At 44.0% G+C, this 18,180-nt stretch overlaps 3 protein-coding genes across 7 annotated transcripts in view; 2 read left to right on the top strand and 1 right to left on the bottom strand.

Annotated features, from left to right (window-relative positions):
- The window catches only part of alad (aminolevulinate dehydratase), a 52,951-nt gene that overhangs the window by 9,232 nt on the left and 25,539 nt on the right, over positions 1-18,180 (bottom strand). For 2 of the 4 annotated variants that reach the window (XR_014571012.1, XM_083794117.1), the window contains exon 1: positions 105-468. The exons of 1 other annotated variant lie outside the window; for it this stretch is intronic. Coding sequence is in view for 2 of the 3 variants with exons in the window: in XM_083794117.1 (XP_083650243.1) it covers positions 105-422 (318 nt within the window). In the remaining variant the exon portion in view is untranslated. One more of the 4 variants, XM_083794118.1, reaches the window with a different exon arrangement.
- tmem203 (transmembrane protein 203) lies at positions 683-3,567 on the top strand. 2 transcript variants are annotated; one of them, XM_083793147.1, is made up of 2 exons: positions 683-916; positions 1,235-3,567. In XM_083793147.1, exon 2 carries the CDS (start codon positions 1,569-1,571, stop codon positions 1,983-1,985), a length of 417 nt encoding a protein of 138 aa, XP_083649273.1. In that variant the 5' UTR covers positions 683-916; positions 1,235-1,568; the 3' UTR covers positions 1,986-3,567. The 2 variants fall into 2 exon arrangements, with proteins under 2 accessions (XP_083649273.1, XP_083649274.1); XM_083793148.1 differs by having other exon boundaries at positions 683-944.
- The window catches only part of tprn (taperin), a 28,686-nt gene continuing 16,355 nt past the window's right edge, over positions 5,850-18,180 (top strand). Inside the window, exon 1 of the mRNA XM_083794116.1 lies at positions 5,850-8,358. Coding sequence (XP_083650242.1) covers positions 6,004-8,358 — 2,355 coding nt within the window. The 5' untranslated portion in view covers positions 5,850-6,003. The remainder of the gene's footprint in view (positions 8,359-18,180) is intronic.

Here is an 18,180-nt window from a genome sequence, read left to right as displayed (position 1 = left end):
TATTATTTACAAATACATAGGCCTACGCCGCATGAATACATCCATATGACAAGGTTATGAATACAAATACAAATTCAAAGAAGAAATCAAGTGTCTGATCCTACCTTGGTGCTTCCTTGACGTGATCTACTATTAGCCTCACAGTCCAAACTCAGCCAACTGTCTCCACTAGTATCGGGATCGGAAGTAGCTAGTGGCTCGCGTGCGCGCTTACCCCGCGCGCACATTTTTTTGTTGTGCTTCTGGGAAGCCACATGCTTTTTAATGTCGCTTATTTTTGCACAAAAGTCAGATTTGCAATACACGCAATATGCACGTCCAACATTGCCCGTGTGTGGCTTCAACCATCCCTTGAATTCAGGATAGGTTTCCCACTCCTTCCTGTACTTTTGTGTGTACTGTTTCTGTTTTTCTTTGGACATAATTTGCTAGTTTAATGCAGACGAGAGGAATTGTTGTCTGTCAGTATCCTACCTTCACCTTGGTGCTTCCTTGTATTGATGTCATGTAATCGTAGTGTACTAGTCTACTGTCTGTCTTGGACCACTCGGATACCGTAGAATGAAATGAATGAAGCAGCATGCTTCGGTCTTCTATTGGTTCTGCTGAGTGAAGACCCGCCCTTACTGCCCTTGTGCATTTGCATTGATGTGACGTATCTAAAGCCTTTTTAATGTTTTTTATTAGCAAATCTTTATAACAGTAGTGTACTACTCTATGGCTCTGGATGTGACGTATCATATTACGGTACAGTAGGTGGCGGTAGTATGCACCCAATAGCAAAAGACTAAAAGAAGAAGACTACGAGGAAAATAATAGCAAGCCAAGCCAGCTAATAGCTGCTAGTGCTAGCTAGTAGCTGCTCTCATTTACAGCTCCAGCTAGATGGAACAAATAACGCCCAACATTTGACACGGTAAAAGGATATGCTGCTAAAATGCTAGGTGCTGTACTTTAATAATAATGTGTTATTTGTATATTGTATGTGTCTGTTAGCACTGAGCATCACATCGTATGATGATGACTCTGAGTCGTGTACACAATGTAAAATCCTGAGCATTACAACCCAGACAGCCCGAAATGCAATGCTATTTGTTTCCATTTATTTTGTACACTTGGGGTTACAGACCCATGGGCCAGAAGGGTCCAGGGTTCTTCTGGTAGCATGCTGTGTGCCATGTTGTTTTGTCCTGTTGCATTTTATTTTAATGCTGTTTGATATGTTCTCATGCAGGCTGAAGGTTGCCTGCTGTGACTCAGACAGTCTTCTGACTTGTGTCATCATCACAGCCTTGGAGTTCCGCTCAGCCCCTCCTCGTCACCGTTGCCTCTTCTGCAGAACACACACCTTTTGGGATAGCAGATTCAAGGATGTGACTGCATTTCCACTGAGGCAACAACATCACAGCTCATCACCGCCTCTGTCCGTTCCCCTCCCTCCCTCCCTCCCGATTTTGTTTGAGTGACTGCAGCCCCTAACTTGGCCAGCGTGTGACTAGGCCTTAGTTAGTTGAGGGACCCCATACACACACACCGGCCGCCTCCAGTGCACCCTCCCTATTCCCATCATGCTCTTTTCTCTCAGGGAGCTGGTCCAATGGCTGGGCTTCGCCACCTTCGAGCTCTTCCTCCACCTGACGGCCCTGCTGGTCTTCAGTGTGCTGGTGGCGCTGCGGGTGGACATGTTCACGCCGACGCTGAGCTGGTGGCAGGTGTTTGTGCCGTTGTTCGCGGCCGACGGCCTCAGCACGTACTTCACGGCCATCGTGTCTATCCGGCTGTACCAGGAGAACGACAAGCGCCTGGCGGTGCTGCGGCTGCTCTGGGTGCTGACGGTGCTTGGGCTGAAGCTGGTGTGCGAGGTGCTGCTGTGCCAGAAGCTGGCGGAGCGCGAGCAGGCCGCGCACCTGTGGTTCGGCCTCATCGTGTCGCCGCTCTTCATCCTCCTGCAGCTTCTGATGATACGAGCCTGTCGCGTCAACTGAGCCTCAGATGACGATGCTCTGTCCGTTTCTCCCTTGCATGCCCTGGTCTTGCACTGTAAAATCCTGATTGTTCATTTAAAGCACAAGGACACAAATTTGGTACAGGTTGTGTGTCTTTGTCAACTAGTCCAATTGGTGAGATGTAGAATTCCCTAATAATCCAAAAATAAATAGCGTCTCTTTGACTTCCACTGTATGATGAAACGGCTCTCAAGTCACAACGGGCACCGCTCTAGTTCAACATAACCTAGTACTGGTTTTTGTTATGTTATATATGGTCAGAATCAGCTTTGAGCGCTGTTTCATGATCATACAGTGGAAGTCGATGAGATGCTATTTTTGGATTATGATATCTGATCAACTGCCATTGGTCTAGTTAGAATGGCACGCAAACCTGTCAAAATGTCCTTTTGTTTAAAAGATACAGAAGATATACAAGCTCAGTGTGTCACAAATCACAATGTACCAATTTTGTTATCTTAATTGGTTACCAGTAACACATTTACAAAAAATGTACAAATGGAACCAAATGGGGATGACGCCCCACCAGAGATCTGTCTACTGGTGAGAGGTTGTGGGAAGCAGCTGGTGGGTGGTCTGCATCTGCACCTAGAATCACATTTATTACAGGTGTATGGTTGAACCCTACTGGAAACTTGTGCTGTTTGCAACTTCAGTATCGATCAATTTTACCATGCACTTAACCCATTAAGACCGGGAAAGCCAATACGTTGTTATACGTTCAAAACCAATTCGTAAAAACATGATTTTCTGAAAACGTAGGTTAGGATTTAGGAGTGTCAAATCGCCCTCGGCTCTAAATTTAAAGTTTTAATTCATCTGTTATCAGATATTGTCTCAAAATTTTATATGCATCCCTAACCTCTATCCTTGCAATGCTTGCATCGATAAGATGAGGGTGAATAGTTATTTGACAGGGTGGAGGGTGAATAGTTATTTGACAGGATGAAGTTGAAGGAGCAGTTGGAGGAACCATTCGCCAAACTCCTATCTCTGTCGGATGTTCAGGGGACTAACAACAATGGGGTCATCCAATTGTGGTTCCATTTCTACACTTTTGAGTTAAATGAACACTGGATTTTACTGTGTGAGAGATATGGGGGGAATTACATAGACATCATATAATTTAGCTGCGGATGCTAAATATCGGTTCACACTAGTTGACACTTGGATTGTGTCTTATGCGTCTCATCTGATTTGATTCCTAAATTCAGAGACAACTGCTTGGTAGACGCCACTTTTTTTTTTTAAAGTAAAAGACAGAGAGAGATAATTGAGTTTTTGCTGGTCTGCAATCAGTGCAATGTAACCCCCACAGTATGTTGCCTTTGGGAGTTTGCTCTGTATTTGGTTCAAGGTCCACTGGGACACAGTACTTGAACTGTTGTGTATATATTTGATCTACATTATGATCCTACCACTCCTGCATGTATTCAATGCCTCATTTGAATGTAATTGTTGTCGTGAAATTCAATGTAAAATATTTGTTGATTCACGTGCACCAAACGTTATTTAAGTTATGCTGTTTAGTATCCTTGCTGCCATTTGTATAAATATGTAAATAAACCAATATTTAACAGTGTATAGTTATGATTTATGTCTGGACAACGTAATTGTGGAATATACGTTATTCATAAAGTCAAAGTAATTCTGGACTAACATCTAATATTAAAGCATCCCGATTTAGGGGGGGAAATAGCAGATGTACACTAAGTACAGAAGCAACTCATGTCACTACTAAGAATAGAGGGCTGAAGTGGTGAGGAGGAACTTTTACCACAAGGTGGCACTATTTACATTGTTTATGGGCGTCGTGAGGGAAAATGGTATATCAAAATCAGGCTGATTATGACAGATATAACAAATAACAGAAACACAATATATGAATGAATTGTATTTAGTTGACATGGATTACGCCAATGCACGGACAGAAGGGAAAGCATGAAACAACGGCATGTTGGCATTTTAATGGTGTGGGTCTGTGGGAACATTATTCAAGCTCTCTGGGTTTAGTTTGCGCCACACTTTTGAGTTGACTCTAAGGTTTATAGTTTAACTGAAACAATGGGCTATAATTTGTGACTGTTAATTATGTTTCTTTTGTAGAGTGAGTGGTGCACTTTGGGCTCGAAGCTCTGTGACAGCGTGGTCATAAATATTTGATGAGTAGGGTAGGCTACTGTACAATGATCTCCTATACGTTGTTGCCAAGAAAAGAATAGCCCCTTAACGCAGATTCATGTTATGTTCTTAATGTATTATACACCAAACTGAGTTTAGCTACTATATAGCCTATTAGAAAGAGCCCAAATCTAGCTCTGGTCATAGCCTTATGGAGGCGTCTGGTATTCTATGGAGGAATTAAGAAGGCTAGTATGGACCAGAGTATAGCCCAAATCTTAATGAAGTCACAACGGCACACTGAGCTAATATCCACACCCACCACCACCAGTACACCACTGGGAGTGCAACAAACCATCATGTACAACCCAGATTCGGCACAAACAAGGGACTAAATTATTTTCTCTCCTATATGCCACCAAAATGTGGAACGCCCTAACAACAGTCATTAAGACATGTGAATCCCTTGACTCCTTCAAACCCGCTCTCAAAGGGCACCTACGGACGGCTGCAATTCGAAACTGCCCCCCGTAAAATCTGAATCCCCCCACCGCCCGTCCCTTTTCCCTCACTAGCATATATGTTTATTTTCCCTTCATTTTTACCTCCATTAATTAATTCCTGTTCTGTTCTTTGACTATATTTAAGTGCCTATTTGTACGTCTCTAAATGTTTTGATGAATTGAACATGGTGGACCCTCTTGTAAACAAGTGTAATGCAGTTAATTGGGTCGTCCACTCACAGTTAACAGTCTTGTCCTTGTAGTTTGTGCTTGAAATGTAGGCTACTGTAATTCTGCAAACTGTTAATACATATTTCAATCAATCAATCAATCAAATCACAACGGGCTGTTACAATGTGGAAGTGTAAATAAATACAAATCACAACAGGCATGGCGGGTAATCATAATCACTGGATCCACCAAAAGGGCATGACGCCGACGGTGTCGCACGCCGAACGGCAAGTGGGTTGAGCGGAATTACTTTGATTGGCAGCCCCGTTTCGCCTTGTCAACAATAGAAATGGGTGGGGTTTCGTTTCTAGTGGGCGGTGTCTTTCAGTAAAAAGGGAGGTTCTTTCTTTCTTTCTTTCTTTCTTTCTTTCTTTCTTTCTTTCTTTCTTTCTTTCTTTCAAATGTCAAAACACTGTAAGTACAAATACACATATATGGACTATCAAAGCAAAAGGAGGAGTGAGGGACTAATACATTACATAAAACGTGCCTTTTAGTGGCTTTGTGCAATGGTGGAGTCTGAACAAAGTCAGTCACACACAAACAGTGTTACAATGGCACTACTACACAGCTTTAAATGAGTCATTCACTATTTATCATATCATGTTAAAAGGTTTAAAACGCGGTGAATGAGTGTTTTGTAGTTTCTTGATTGCTTGCCTGGAGGGAGATTGGATGAATGAAATATGGTAAGATAAGCCTACATTTTGTTGTATGAAGTCTGAAGCAAGAACTTCCTGTTGTTTCTGTAATATTAAGCACCTTTTTTTAAATTTCTACATAAAAAAAATAAAAAGGTCTACAGGTGCTTGTAGCGTTGAGGGCGGGGCTGTGTGTGTGTGTGTGTGCGTGTGTGTGTGTGTGTGTGTGTGTGTGTGTGAGAGAGACACACAGTGTGTGTGTGTGTGTGTGTGTGTGTGTGAGAGAGAGAGAGAGAGAGACAGCGAGAGAGAGGCTCAGGGACAGGCAGAGCGAGAGAGAGAGAGAGAGAGAGAGAGAGAGAGAAGATGTGCGTGTGCATTCATCGGCGCTGCAGGTAACGCAGTTTACAGGCGGACATAGCTGCTGTCCCAGGAATTACAGTCCTCTACAAGGCAATATCCCCGCCGGGGAGACATTCTCTCTCTCTCCCCCGACCGACGATGTCTGGCCGTGGAGAAATCCGCGTTCTCCGCCAGGAGGCCGGGCAGGAGAGCCCGAGGATGCCGGCCTGGAAACGAGAGATCCTGGAGCGGAGGAAAGCGAAGGGTGTCGGCGGCGGGTCTCCTGGAGGAGCAGGTGCCGCCGCGGCGGAGGCTTGTCCTCCGGGCGGTGCAGGAGGAGGCTCCGCCGCACAGCGGGTTAGTAATGGCGAGGTGACGGGGAACGGCAGCAGTGGTGGGCCGACAAAGGACAATGCGACCGCTGGGTCCGGTCGGAACTACACCGTCACCACGGCCAACCAGCACTTCGCGAGCAAACGTGGTGGCAACAACGTCGCCTCCTCCCCCGATCTGTCGCCGGTGAAAACAAACAAAGACGATGCCGACGTCGGCGAGGGACATCATGAGAGCCTGGTTTTGCACGACAGCTTGGGCCCCTTGGAGGATAACCCCTTTATTAAACTGGAGAAGGAGAGGAAGAGGCGACAGGACAGAGACAACACCACTCGCCCCGTTCAGCACATACTGGAACTGTACGGCAGCGTCCCGGGTATCCGGACTATCCGCGCAGAGAACATCATTATCATAGAATCGGATCCGGATTACTTTCCGGAACCCGGTGGAATAATAACCGGACACCAAAATGGTGTCAGTAGTTATAGCTCTCTCAGCGACCTCTTGGATCGGAGAGGGGCTGCGGTCACTGAAATAAGGGCGAAGGAGGTGGTCATTTATGACACCACGTTGAGTAAGAGCGAGGAGAACCTGAGCACACTTGGTCACGATGGCTCCTTGTATGAAACGGGTGAGGGTCAAGGCCGCGTGAGTCGAATGCTGCAGAAGTTCGACAGTAATTATGGGAAACTGCAGAAGAAATCTCGCAGCACAGAGAATCTGCTGGAGCTGGATATCAGCAGCAGGCCAAGACTCCGAATCTTGCCACCACATCCAGATCTGGTGCCAAAATACATGCCGAACCCTCAGCCAGGCTCACCAGTTCGCAACCTGGTAGTGGGTACTACTGTCCCCTGTGCCCCTTTGTCACCAGTCTTCCAGAGCCCCCAGTCTTCCAAAACAAAGCAAACTGTCCCCGAGACAGACAAGCCCCACCACGCTGCAGGACCGCCTCAGCCAGTGTCTGCGTCCCCCAAACCCAAGGTGCCATGCTCTCCAGAGACCCGCCGTGTCTGTGCCGAGTCACCCGCCAGGCCAATCTCTTCCCGAACGCCACAGACCTCATCTGAGTTCGAGATCCGTCCCTCGCCCAAACCAGACCTCACCTCGATCCCCGAGGGGGACGCCCAAGCCCGTGCCCTGGCTAACCTGAGACTACAGTCCAGGAACTCCTTCACCGTCATTCCCAAACGTCGCAGCACTGCCCCGTCCTCGCCAGGCAGCACACCCTCCACGCCCGTGAAGTCTCCCCCTTCTTCTCAGAAAGCGGCAGAGGTGCCCACAGTAGGAGTGCCAACCCCCCACATCACCCTCACGTCTGTCCCCATGTCCTCAAAGAGGAAGGAGGTGGACATAGTGAAGGTCTCGGAGGCAAAGGAGGTGAAGAGGGCATTTAAGCCTGCGTCCGTAACCACTCAGATCTCCCCTCCTCCTTCGCCGACACACTTATCCCCCTCTTCTTCCTTTACGTTCACCCCGACGTCTCCCACTAAGGCAAAGGAAGTGGACAAGGTGAAGAAGGTCTTCGAGCAAAAGGAGCAGTTGAAAAAAGGGTTTAAACCTAAATCCGTATCCTTCACCCTCTCCCCTCCTTCTTCACCTACACGCTTATCTCCCTCCTCTGCTCCAGTGGACAAGGCGAAGGGCTTGGAACAAAAGGAGGAGGTGAAGAGGGCATTTAAGCCTGCATCCGTAAGCACCTCCATCTCCCCCCCTCATTCACCTACACACTTATGTCCCGTCCTCCCTATTCTAGCTCCGGTCCGCGCTCCATCGCCTGTCTCATCCCCTGTCCCTTCGGTGTCACCAACCTCGTCTCCTGAACCCTCCGATCCTCCATCCCCACCTTCGGTGGAGCCTCTTGTTCCAGTGGACCGGCTGCCAATCACCAACATCGATGACATTGCCATTGAGACCCCCCAGACTAAGCCTCCTCTGGCCCCCAGTCCTGTCGTGCAGAGGAGGAGGGAAGGAGGGGGGACGACCTTTACTGTGGTGCCTAAACGCACTGAATCCCAGCAGGATGGCCAGCCTGGCTCAACGCCTCCCCAGGCCCCATACGCCCAGCTAGGCTCTCTGCTGAAGAAGCGCTACCCTGCCGTGGAGGACATCGAGGTCATCGGTGGGTACCTTTCCTTGACGAAGTCCTGCCTCACCAAGACGGGCTCCACGGGCAAGAAGGTGAGACGTGACCTTTCACTTTGCTGAGCTGCCTGTGACATTTAACATTTATGTTTCAGGAATGTTAATGATGCTTATGATATTATTACACTGTGTGCAGTGGCAGAATGGGCTGTAATTCCTAGGATCATCAACATAGCAAACAGGGCAGCTTTAGTAAAGAAGTGCAAAGGTCGAGAAGCACAGCACACAGACATTAAGATAAGGTTCCTGTGTCCTGAAACATTAAGTCCTCCAACACATGATATGAAGTCTATGGATTCATTATGCTGCAAGTTAAAAGGGCCAATATTAGCTGTGATATTTCCCCCAACTGATTTCACCATCTTACTTTGTAGCTGCTGTACTTCAGACTTTGAGAGTATAGCCCCTTGAGATGCAGCATCTCATTTTAGAGGGGGTCCTATACACATAAGTAAAACATACAATACAGATACACAATTTGTATACAAACACACACATAAGTACAGTTAGCAGCATGCTCACCATCTGCCACCCACACGCCCAGCCTTCAACCCAGTACACTTTGTGAATTGTCTCATTGGTGGGTGCACAACAGTTAATCAAACTACTCAATTTTATACCTTTATATAATTATCGATTTTAATAAAATAATCTCTTTTTAAAAATGGCACATGCTTCAAGGTTATTTGATTAATTAGAAGAGTAATCGATAGAATAATTGCCAAGAAAAAAATTATAGTTGCAGCCCTCGAGTGGAGGTACTACTTTAAACCTATAGGTCGCATCACCTGACCTGTTCTTATGCCATGCTGCATAAGTGGATTACAGTGTGTGTGTGTGTGTGTGTGTGTGTTTACACAGCCTTAAGAACCACATGGAGCTTGGTCGTTTGTGTGTAACTTGCTGCCCCATGAAAGCGTGTTATTAGTTGCGGGGGCACTTTATTGGGTTAAGCAGCCCTCCTTCAAGCCCCATCGACCCAAACAATCTCATCAAGCCTTGATTCAATTCCCAGGATTTGGCTCTGGGGGGTAGAGCTCTAGCTGTCTCTACACATTAAAGTGTTAATTTAACTCTTGAGAGTGTACAAATGTAACCAAATGGGTCACTTTGGTTACATTTATACATGCTCAGAGTGAACAAAAAACTCATAACACACCTGTGCTAACAGTAAGAGGTGAACAAGAAACTCTACCCCAAAGTACTTGTCTTTGGTCAAAGTAGTGGGTATTCCGCTTGTCAAAAGTATATAGACTGTTTGGGTTATGCTGCAGTTAAAATTAAAGAGATAAAACATTCAGTTAAATGGCGCAACGGTTCCTGTTTATATAATGTATAATGCATTCAAAAGTCATCCATCCATCATGATTCACCTTTCAAGGGATCGTGCAGAGTCCATTTTTAGATTACTGCTCAAGTCAACCCACATGCCAGGATCAATTTCAGCACAGGCTTGCTTTTGTTCGTCTACTGTCATTAGCTCCTTTCCATTTCATGTCATTACTAAACAGGGATGAAACCGTGACGTAAGCAACACAGCTGCAGCTAATAACATTAATAATGGGTGTGTAACATTTAGGCATGTGAATGTGCAAGTACACTGGGGCACACCTAAATTAAACACACCCATTATTCATTTCATTAGCTGCAAATGCCTTGCTTATAAGCATGCCATGTACAGTCTTAGTTTTTAACTGAACCTAAACTAAAAAACAAAGTACAATATCAACATGGGATTTCATGCCCCATCATCATCATCATAATCATCCATCGAGTGCATGCCAGCGAGATCCGAGGCACAAGCAGCTTCCACTGGTCTCTGTTGCCACACCAAGTTCGTTCACAGTCAGTCCTGTCCTGTCCTCCTGTCCAGTCATGCCCCGGCCTTTAAGATACCCATTTCACTATTGCTCAAATTACTTGTAATGACATTTTATAAATGCATTTAATTATCCAATAATAATAATAATAATATATAATAATCCAATTTAATAATATGTGTGCTACCTTTTAGAATTAGATTACATGCGTGAATGTATTATTAGCACGTTGTGTATGTACATTTAGCATACATTGTAGCACGGAGGTGAATATAATTATTGGCAGTGTAAACCTACAGTAGTGTTACTGCTATATCCATTTAGCTGTGTGTACTGTACCACACCTTTTTCTGACACTGATTATGTTGAGTCTGTTGGCAACCCTAAAATGTAGGCGGCAGGCCCAGGGGGGCAGTCAGACAGATATTTTGTGAAGCCACAAGGAAATCGGGATTTCCTGAAAGTTCATATAATGGCCTGTTGTGGCGCTGTCATTGGGCACAAAAAAACCCATAGCCCCATAGAAGTCCATGTATTTGGGCCCAACTTCACCTAGACTGTATTACCTTAATAAACATGGTCATGAATACTTTTTGCTTCCAGTCACTAGTTTAAAGTCTCATTTCTAATGTCATAATATTCTTTTTGGTAAATTATGGTCCCATTTATAAAATAAATGACCATAAAGTCGCGCATGTTCTGAGGGGCGTGGCTACCGTTACAGTCTATGATCGGGATTCCCCACACACTCGGATCTAGAAAGATGGCGACTTACAATTCAAGGACTGACAGGCTTCATTTTACGTTCATGTTAGACCCGGGGAACGCTTTGTCCATATTGTGGCAGGCCAGAGTCTTTGAGCATTTATTCCAAGACCCTGGATTGTTTCTCTGGCCGCGGCTGTCATAATCCTTAGCTCTACAAGGCAAGCACAACATTGCTGTCTCTTACTACTAGGCCAATAAGACATGATACTTAGTCGTACAAGGGTGTCCCACACTGAAGATAGCCAATCTACAAAATCACAATGTGCCGCAATGCAACACGTGTGTACAGTGGCGCGTGATTTGGAATCCCACCGCAGCTCCAAAAAACCCTGCTGTGATTGGCCAGTAGTCGCTGTGATTGACAGTTCTCATTTTTGCAACTATGCCTAAACCTAACCTCAGTAAAACTATACCTAAACCTAACCTCAGTAAAACGAATATCGGATGACTCGCCCCGGTGCGTGCCCGTTTTTCCTCCCGGAATTTTCCCCAGTGAGGGGGATAACTTTGTAATATGCTATTGGCTGTTTGTATTCTTTTTGGAAAAATATGAAAAGATACTCCTGTGGAAAGGCTATATTATTTTACTTATATTGACCCTATAAACAATTTAGTATTATTTAGTATATGTAAGGTTTTGCCCACTCAAATGGTACCTCGTCAAATAATCCCCACATAGCCTACAACAACTTCTGTGAACAGACTTCACTGTGGTAGCTTTTCATAAATTATATTTATACTGCTGTCATGAGAGTTTATAGTTAGAGAAATTCAAAGTCCAGCCGTCTGCCGTCCAGCCTCTCCCACCCCTCATCTTGTTACCAGTAAAGCTATGCCTGCCCGGGAGCCAATCGGACACACGGTAAGGCGGGTCCTGGATCCTGGAATGGCGGTGGGATCCTGGAGCTTTTGGTGGGATTCCAAATCACGCTACAGTGGCATATAAAATTGGCATACATTTCATTTAAAAGCTATTGCTAACCAGCCAAATACCAAGCATATAATCCATGATAAGCTGTGACCAGCACACTTGAACATTTTAGACCAACTGACCTGCCATCATACTTTAACATTGAGGCAACTAGGTCATTACCACCTTTTCTGGTGGTAAAGTTGTTGTTAATGCAGACAAACGGCCACCACCAAAACAAGTTTGAACATTAAGTTTGGTGTTGGTCCTGTCTATTGTCTATTTCTATTAACTGGTTACAGGTGTGTGTGTGTGTGTGTGTGTGTGTGTGTGTGTGTGTGTGTGTGTGTGTGTGTGTGTGTGTGTGTGTGTGTGTGTGTGTGTGTGTGTGTGTGTGTGTGTGTGTGTGTGTGTGCATGCCCGCCCGTGTGCCCGTGCTCGTGCCTGCCAAGAGCTCCTGTGTGTGTGGTTAGGAGACACAGACTAATCCTTCAGTGGTTGTGTTACCCTTTGTATTTCATTATCTGTGCAGTTGTGTTTGAGGGCTCAAACAAATACCTTCTCCTTTTGTCTGTGTTCGACTCTCTCTCTGTCTCTCTCTTCGGGATCATCATCTAGGCTTGCCATGGCCCAGAGTTCACTGGGCAGGGCTGTGTGCTACGCAATTACAAAGGCATCAAGGGTTAGCCTGGCCTGTATAATTTGTGTGGAATTTTCTTCAGAGCCACTGCTTGTATGAGAGCTACAGAGCCCAGAATGGCTTGCACTCAGCTCTTTGGTTTTGGGTGGTTTGTGAGCACAGTTTTTCCACCCTGAAACGCTGTTTTTATGGGGGACAAGGCTGAATAAGAACATTCCGGATGCGTGGTTTCTCGTTCACATGAAGAAAGTTGGAACAAAGCGGATCATCACATCATACTTTATTCTTATTTATATTTTGTGCTTGGTACAAAATACGTTTCACAAACTCATGTTGGACTGTCACAAAAAGCTGTGATTATATTATGCTCTCTGGGAAAGCTGTAGATCTCCGCTTTGAGATGGATCTTGTGAGATTGTGTGAATATTGTTCTGTTTCCAAACTGTGGAAGGAAAACAGAAATGTAATTTTTATGATGTTCCGATGTTCAGTGCCAAAAGCACAATTAAATCTTTAATCGCAATTTCATTATAATTTCATGATCGTGACAGCCCTCATGACAAACATGGCAACACGTTCATATGGAACAAATGTGTCACAGAGTCCCTGTGGATTTGTTGCCTGCTTTCTCTTCTATGGATGGAAATACAGATCCATTTGTTTCCAATTGTACACTGAGTTAAAATATTACCAGGGATTGTGTCTGGTTAACCTATATCCTTGTAACCTTCTCTACAAAATCCTTAATTAATACATAGTTAATTTAACTCTTACAATTCCTTTTTTCACTTTCAGAGTTAAATTAACAGTAAATGTGTATTTTGTTTTTGTCACAGATTTTTCTTTATCCTCCCCCTAAGGATTGCTCTTTTCCCCCCCATCCTTTTCACCATGCTCTGCTGTATTCCTTTATTGTGTCGGTTAATAAGGCCCGTCCTTCTGCTTCCAAGAGTCCTCCTTTGATCCTCCTCTCTGTATTGGAGAGGCAATGGAAGGTTCAGGTTCAGGTTCAGGTTCAGGTTTATTTGTCATTTGTATAGATACAGAGTATACATACAATGAAAATTATTTTGCTCAGAGCACTCTCCGTCTTACATACACAGGACATAACAAACATCTAAAGTGCAAGAAAAGACAAAAAACAGTAAAAGAAAGTGCAAGTGAAGTGAAGTGCAATACAGTTCAAGGTCAGCTGTTCAGCAGCCTGACTGCCTGGGGGTAAAAACTGTTACTGAGACGGGTGGTACGAGATTTGATGCTCTGGTAGCGTTTTTTGGAGGGGAGTAGTTTGAACAGGGTATTTGCGGGGTGGCTGGTGTCTTCCATGATGTTATGGGCTTTTTTCATACAGCGAGTGGTGTAGATGTTATGGAGACTGGGGTGCTATATAGGTCAAGTACAGCTTCGTCGTGCACTGCATCGTCTCGCATTTACATAAAATCTAGGGATGGCTTGCAGAGAAATCTATAGACGCTGGGCTCCACCAAAGATTCCATTTGTTGCTTTGATTGCGGCCCCCTTGGGTTTGGTACATTGAGGTCAGGTGTGTTTTCTACTCTTGGTACAGGACATGATGATGATGACACTGCTCTTTGTTGAGAGTGTGGGGAGGGGGGGGGGCAGCTGGCAGTGAGACGTGATGGGAGGAGGTGGAGTGGTTTGTTTTTGAAGTCTCTCCTCTTCTGTGACTGGTTGTTATGAGAAGAGAAGAGATGCACTTGTGTGTTTGTGAGCACACAGCATCCGCAGAGAGGGGTGTGTGTGTGTGTGTGTGTGTGTGTGTGTGTGTGTGTGTGTGTGTGTGTGTGTGTGTGTCTGTTGCAATTTCTTTATTATTTACTATAGTCCTACTAGACCCCATCTGGTCACAAAAGATCACAGGATCTATTGAATGTGAAGGGGGAGGTAACAAACTGACATATTGAGCCTACGACACATAGTATGGCTACATTTCCTGAGGTCTATAATAAAGAAATACATATTTAGCCACATGTTCGAATGCCCCCCTGTCAAAAATAGCTGAAATCATTAAAACTAAAGAAAGCAGCAAATGAAATTAATAATAATAACACTCATCTTTTATTTTCTCTAATAACTACCTAAAACAAAAAACCAAAGTTGTCCTTTAATATCATGGCACATAGGCCTACTTTAAGAGGACACCCGTTTGAAAGTGAAGAAATGGGGACACACTGGCAGCATCATTTCAAATACTGTCAAAAAAGTTTAATGGTGGGCGATATATTGGCCAAACCCATATATTATCATCAATTGTAATTGTAATTAAACTGTAATTAGTCATAATAATGAATGATTAATTTATGTATGCAGTAGAGAACTAGCTGTATCATCATGAATGCAGGGATTAGGTTTGGCGATTCTATTGCAAGTGGTTGCAAGTGTGTTGCGAGTCATTGGTGTGTCATTAAACAGAGTTTTGATATGCATGTGTGCATGAAAGATTTGTGAAAGGCCTGTGGTGACACACAGACACGCATACACAAACACACTTTTCTCTTCCAGAGAGTCTCATCCCTGTGACATATTTTTAGGTTAACCTTTTTTAGGTTTTTGCTCAAGATGTGTTTTTGAGGTTAAACGTTTTTTGTCAGACGCAGTAATCAGTATAGCCTTCTAGTTGTTCATAATGTCTTCCCAATGTCAACAATGTAACATGTTGCAGTAATCAATCCGGCCGATGGTTGTAACAAACATGGAGAATGGAGTGGTCACCAGGGTTGCCATATCCGCTTATTATAAGCGACATTGAGCTTGTTTTTGCTTGTAAATATTGGTGGTTGTGGTTTATTGGGCTTGTTTCTAAAGCGTATTTTCTTATTTGTGCTTGTTTCCTAATGTTGTTTAACCCAGTGGTTCTCAACCATTTTCATGTCAAGGAAGACCCCTCCAAATGTATATGTATTTGTCCACGGACCCCCATCTGAAACACGTCACATTGTGAATTTGTGACGTGTTGTGACCTAGATTGGCTATTTTCAAATTGTCGAGGTATATAGGTTTAAAGTGCTCATGTGGCCTTTTATAGTCGCTTCTTTTGTACTATGTACTTCATAGCCCTGGTTTCTTATTTCTCTTGCAAAATCTGGCAACAAGTGGTGGTGGCGGTCACATAATTGTCTCAGTTATCTTAAGCCATCAAGGCGTCAGCAGTTCAACATATCTTTGACCTTTTGTATCACGTGTTCCTCTAGGTTATGGTCATTTATGGTGATGTCATCATTGGCAGAGTGCCTGATGACTGTCACCGTTCCACCGGGGAGCAGGAAGTTGTTTTGACTCACTAGGTACACGTAGGGACCAACACGTAACAGCCTACTTTGTCCCTTTAAGTTTAAGACCTGAGGCTAATTGTAAAATCGCCTCGCTGCGAGCTTGTACATCTGCTATTTTTTGAATGGCCAATGCTAAAATCTAAAATTAATTTCCCAGTTTTAATGGGGTATTTGAAGTAGTTTGTGGACAGTGGTGGAAGTAGTACACAAGTAAACGTTCTTAGTTACTTTCCACCGCTTTTTGAGACTGCATTGTCAATTTGTCCTCGGTTTAACTACTGTACTTGTTTGAATTGTAGCAAAGTGGACACAATTTTGTGTTTCTTGTCTGTGTCTGCAGAGGAAGGATGTTTCTTTCAGCACTGGCTTGACCGCTCCATGGTTGTCATTGGCGATCAAATGTCACAGCATGTATATTGCAGAATAAAAATACCCAAACTTGTAATGGGCTTTGTCTGGCACAGGAACAGGAAGGCTAAATGAAAGGGCACTTTCTGACTTTTTATAGTGTGCCAGGACTACAGGTGTGAAAGTCCATTGTGTTTAATTATTTACCAAGCTGTAGCTATTCTCCATCTCTCCTCCCTTACACACTTCCTGAACGCTACCACCAGTCCACCACCCCCTCTCCCTCCTCTCTCTCTCTCAATTCAGTATTTAATTCAATAGGGCTTTATTGGCAAGAGAAAACATACATTTACATTGCCGAAGCAAGTGTGAAAATCAAAACGAAGGAAAAAATATGTATGTAACAGGAATAAAGAAATGGGCTGTGTGTGTCACGTTGCCACTTGCAAGCGAGGATAACTTGGTATAAAGCTTTTACAACAGATAGTAGCAATATTTGCAAGATTTTGCTCAGCTGTCCCTTGATATAAGACATTTGAGACAAATAGTAGAAACTTTATGGTGCACTGCAGATAGTGCACCATAGGAGTGCACATATAATTCTTTGAGGTGGGTGGTTGTATTCCGTTGGACACCCTTCCCCTGTCACAACGGCTCACTAATCTTGCTGCTGTGTTTGCACTTTGTTGTACTTCACCCAGAAGATATGGGAGTTCTTTCTTGTTGTTATTCGTCATGATTTCCAACTCTCTTTAGGTGATTGTGAATTGATTGATTGAATACTTTATTGACACCAAATGGTGTTTATTGACACCAAATTGACAGGTTTGTTTGTGCTGGGCAGGGGGTTAGAAAGTGATCAATTTCCACCTCTCTCTCTCTCTCTCTCTCTCTCTCTCTCTCTCTCTTTAACTTCAGTTAATTGGTCTGTGAAGTGTGAACTGCTCTTTACTTTATATAAATATTTTCCAATTTTTTAATTGCAAAAAAATCTACAAACTACAATGTGTCATGATGTGAGCTTCTATCTTCTGCTATTTACACTAGGTGTTACATATGAAAAATGCGAATACCTTTGTACTTTTGAGTCAATTTGTAATGGGGACCCCCATTAAAAATTGACTCAAAAGTACAAAGGTATTCGCATTAAGATATAATGTAAGTACAACTAAAAGTACTCGTGTGTGTGTGTGTGTGCGTGTGTGCGTGCATGTCATGCCTAATTGTTCTCCTGTCAACCCAAACAGAGGTGTAAATATGTTGATGATAAGGGCTGCAGTCTCTCAGCGGCCTGCTTGACTTTGAACAGGCTTGACATTTGCACCGTGTGCTCTGTGGCTGGCTGCAGGGGCCTACGTGGAATAGCCTACCCTACTGCATGCATCTACACATGTTTGCACACAGCTGCCACAGCTAAAAAAATATATCCCTGGGCAGATTGGTTTAGCACACCTCAGTTTGAATTACATTTCACTCACCCCAGAGTTGTGGGTGACCAACCAGAGCCCACTATTCAAAGTGGTCAATTTTCTTTCCTGTGACGTTGGCATCTGTTTGTAACCGCCCCTTGGAAATGAATCTTCCACACCGAAGTTCCAGACTAATGTCTATGCAGCGATATTAGATTGTTTCCCACACGGCATCACAGATTCACATATGCAACCACAATGTACACTACCAGTAGTTAGAATTCAACTGGCAAAGCTGTACTGTCATAGACATGTTTAATTCACGATGTATACATGTATCTTTTAACTGCACAGAGAGAAGAAAAGACTGGAAAGATGGCGATAGCATTAACCACAGGAACCCCTATTCTCGGACTGTCTTATTAGGAACCCCCAAGGGGACCATGGTCAATGATTGAAAATGGTTTCAAAAGCACGTTTGTCAGGTGCTCAAGTGGATTCAACTTGTCACACAAAATGCTCTTTTAGCAATATAAGATGGAACAACATTGTGTTTAAATTAGTGCATCCACTTGAAAACATGGAATCGAAACATTTGGACGCACAAACACATGTTCGCTCACTCGCTCGCTCACTCACTTAGAGGTGTATAAAAAGAACCGTGTGGGCT

The sequence above is a fragment of the Protomyctophum parallelum genome, assembly GCF_964188405.1.
Source record: "Protomyctophum parallelum genome assembly, chromosome: 21".
NCBI classification, from domain to species: domain Eukaryota; kingdom Metazoa; phylum Chordata; class Actinopteri; order Myctophiformes; family Myctophidae; genus Protomyctophum; species Protomyctophum parallelum.
This window is presented reverse-complemented; position numbering and strand designations above follow the sequence as displayed.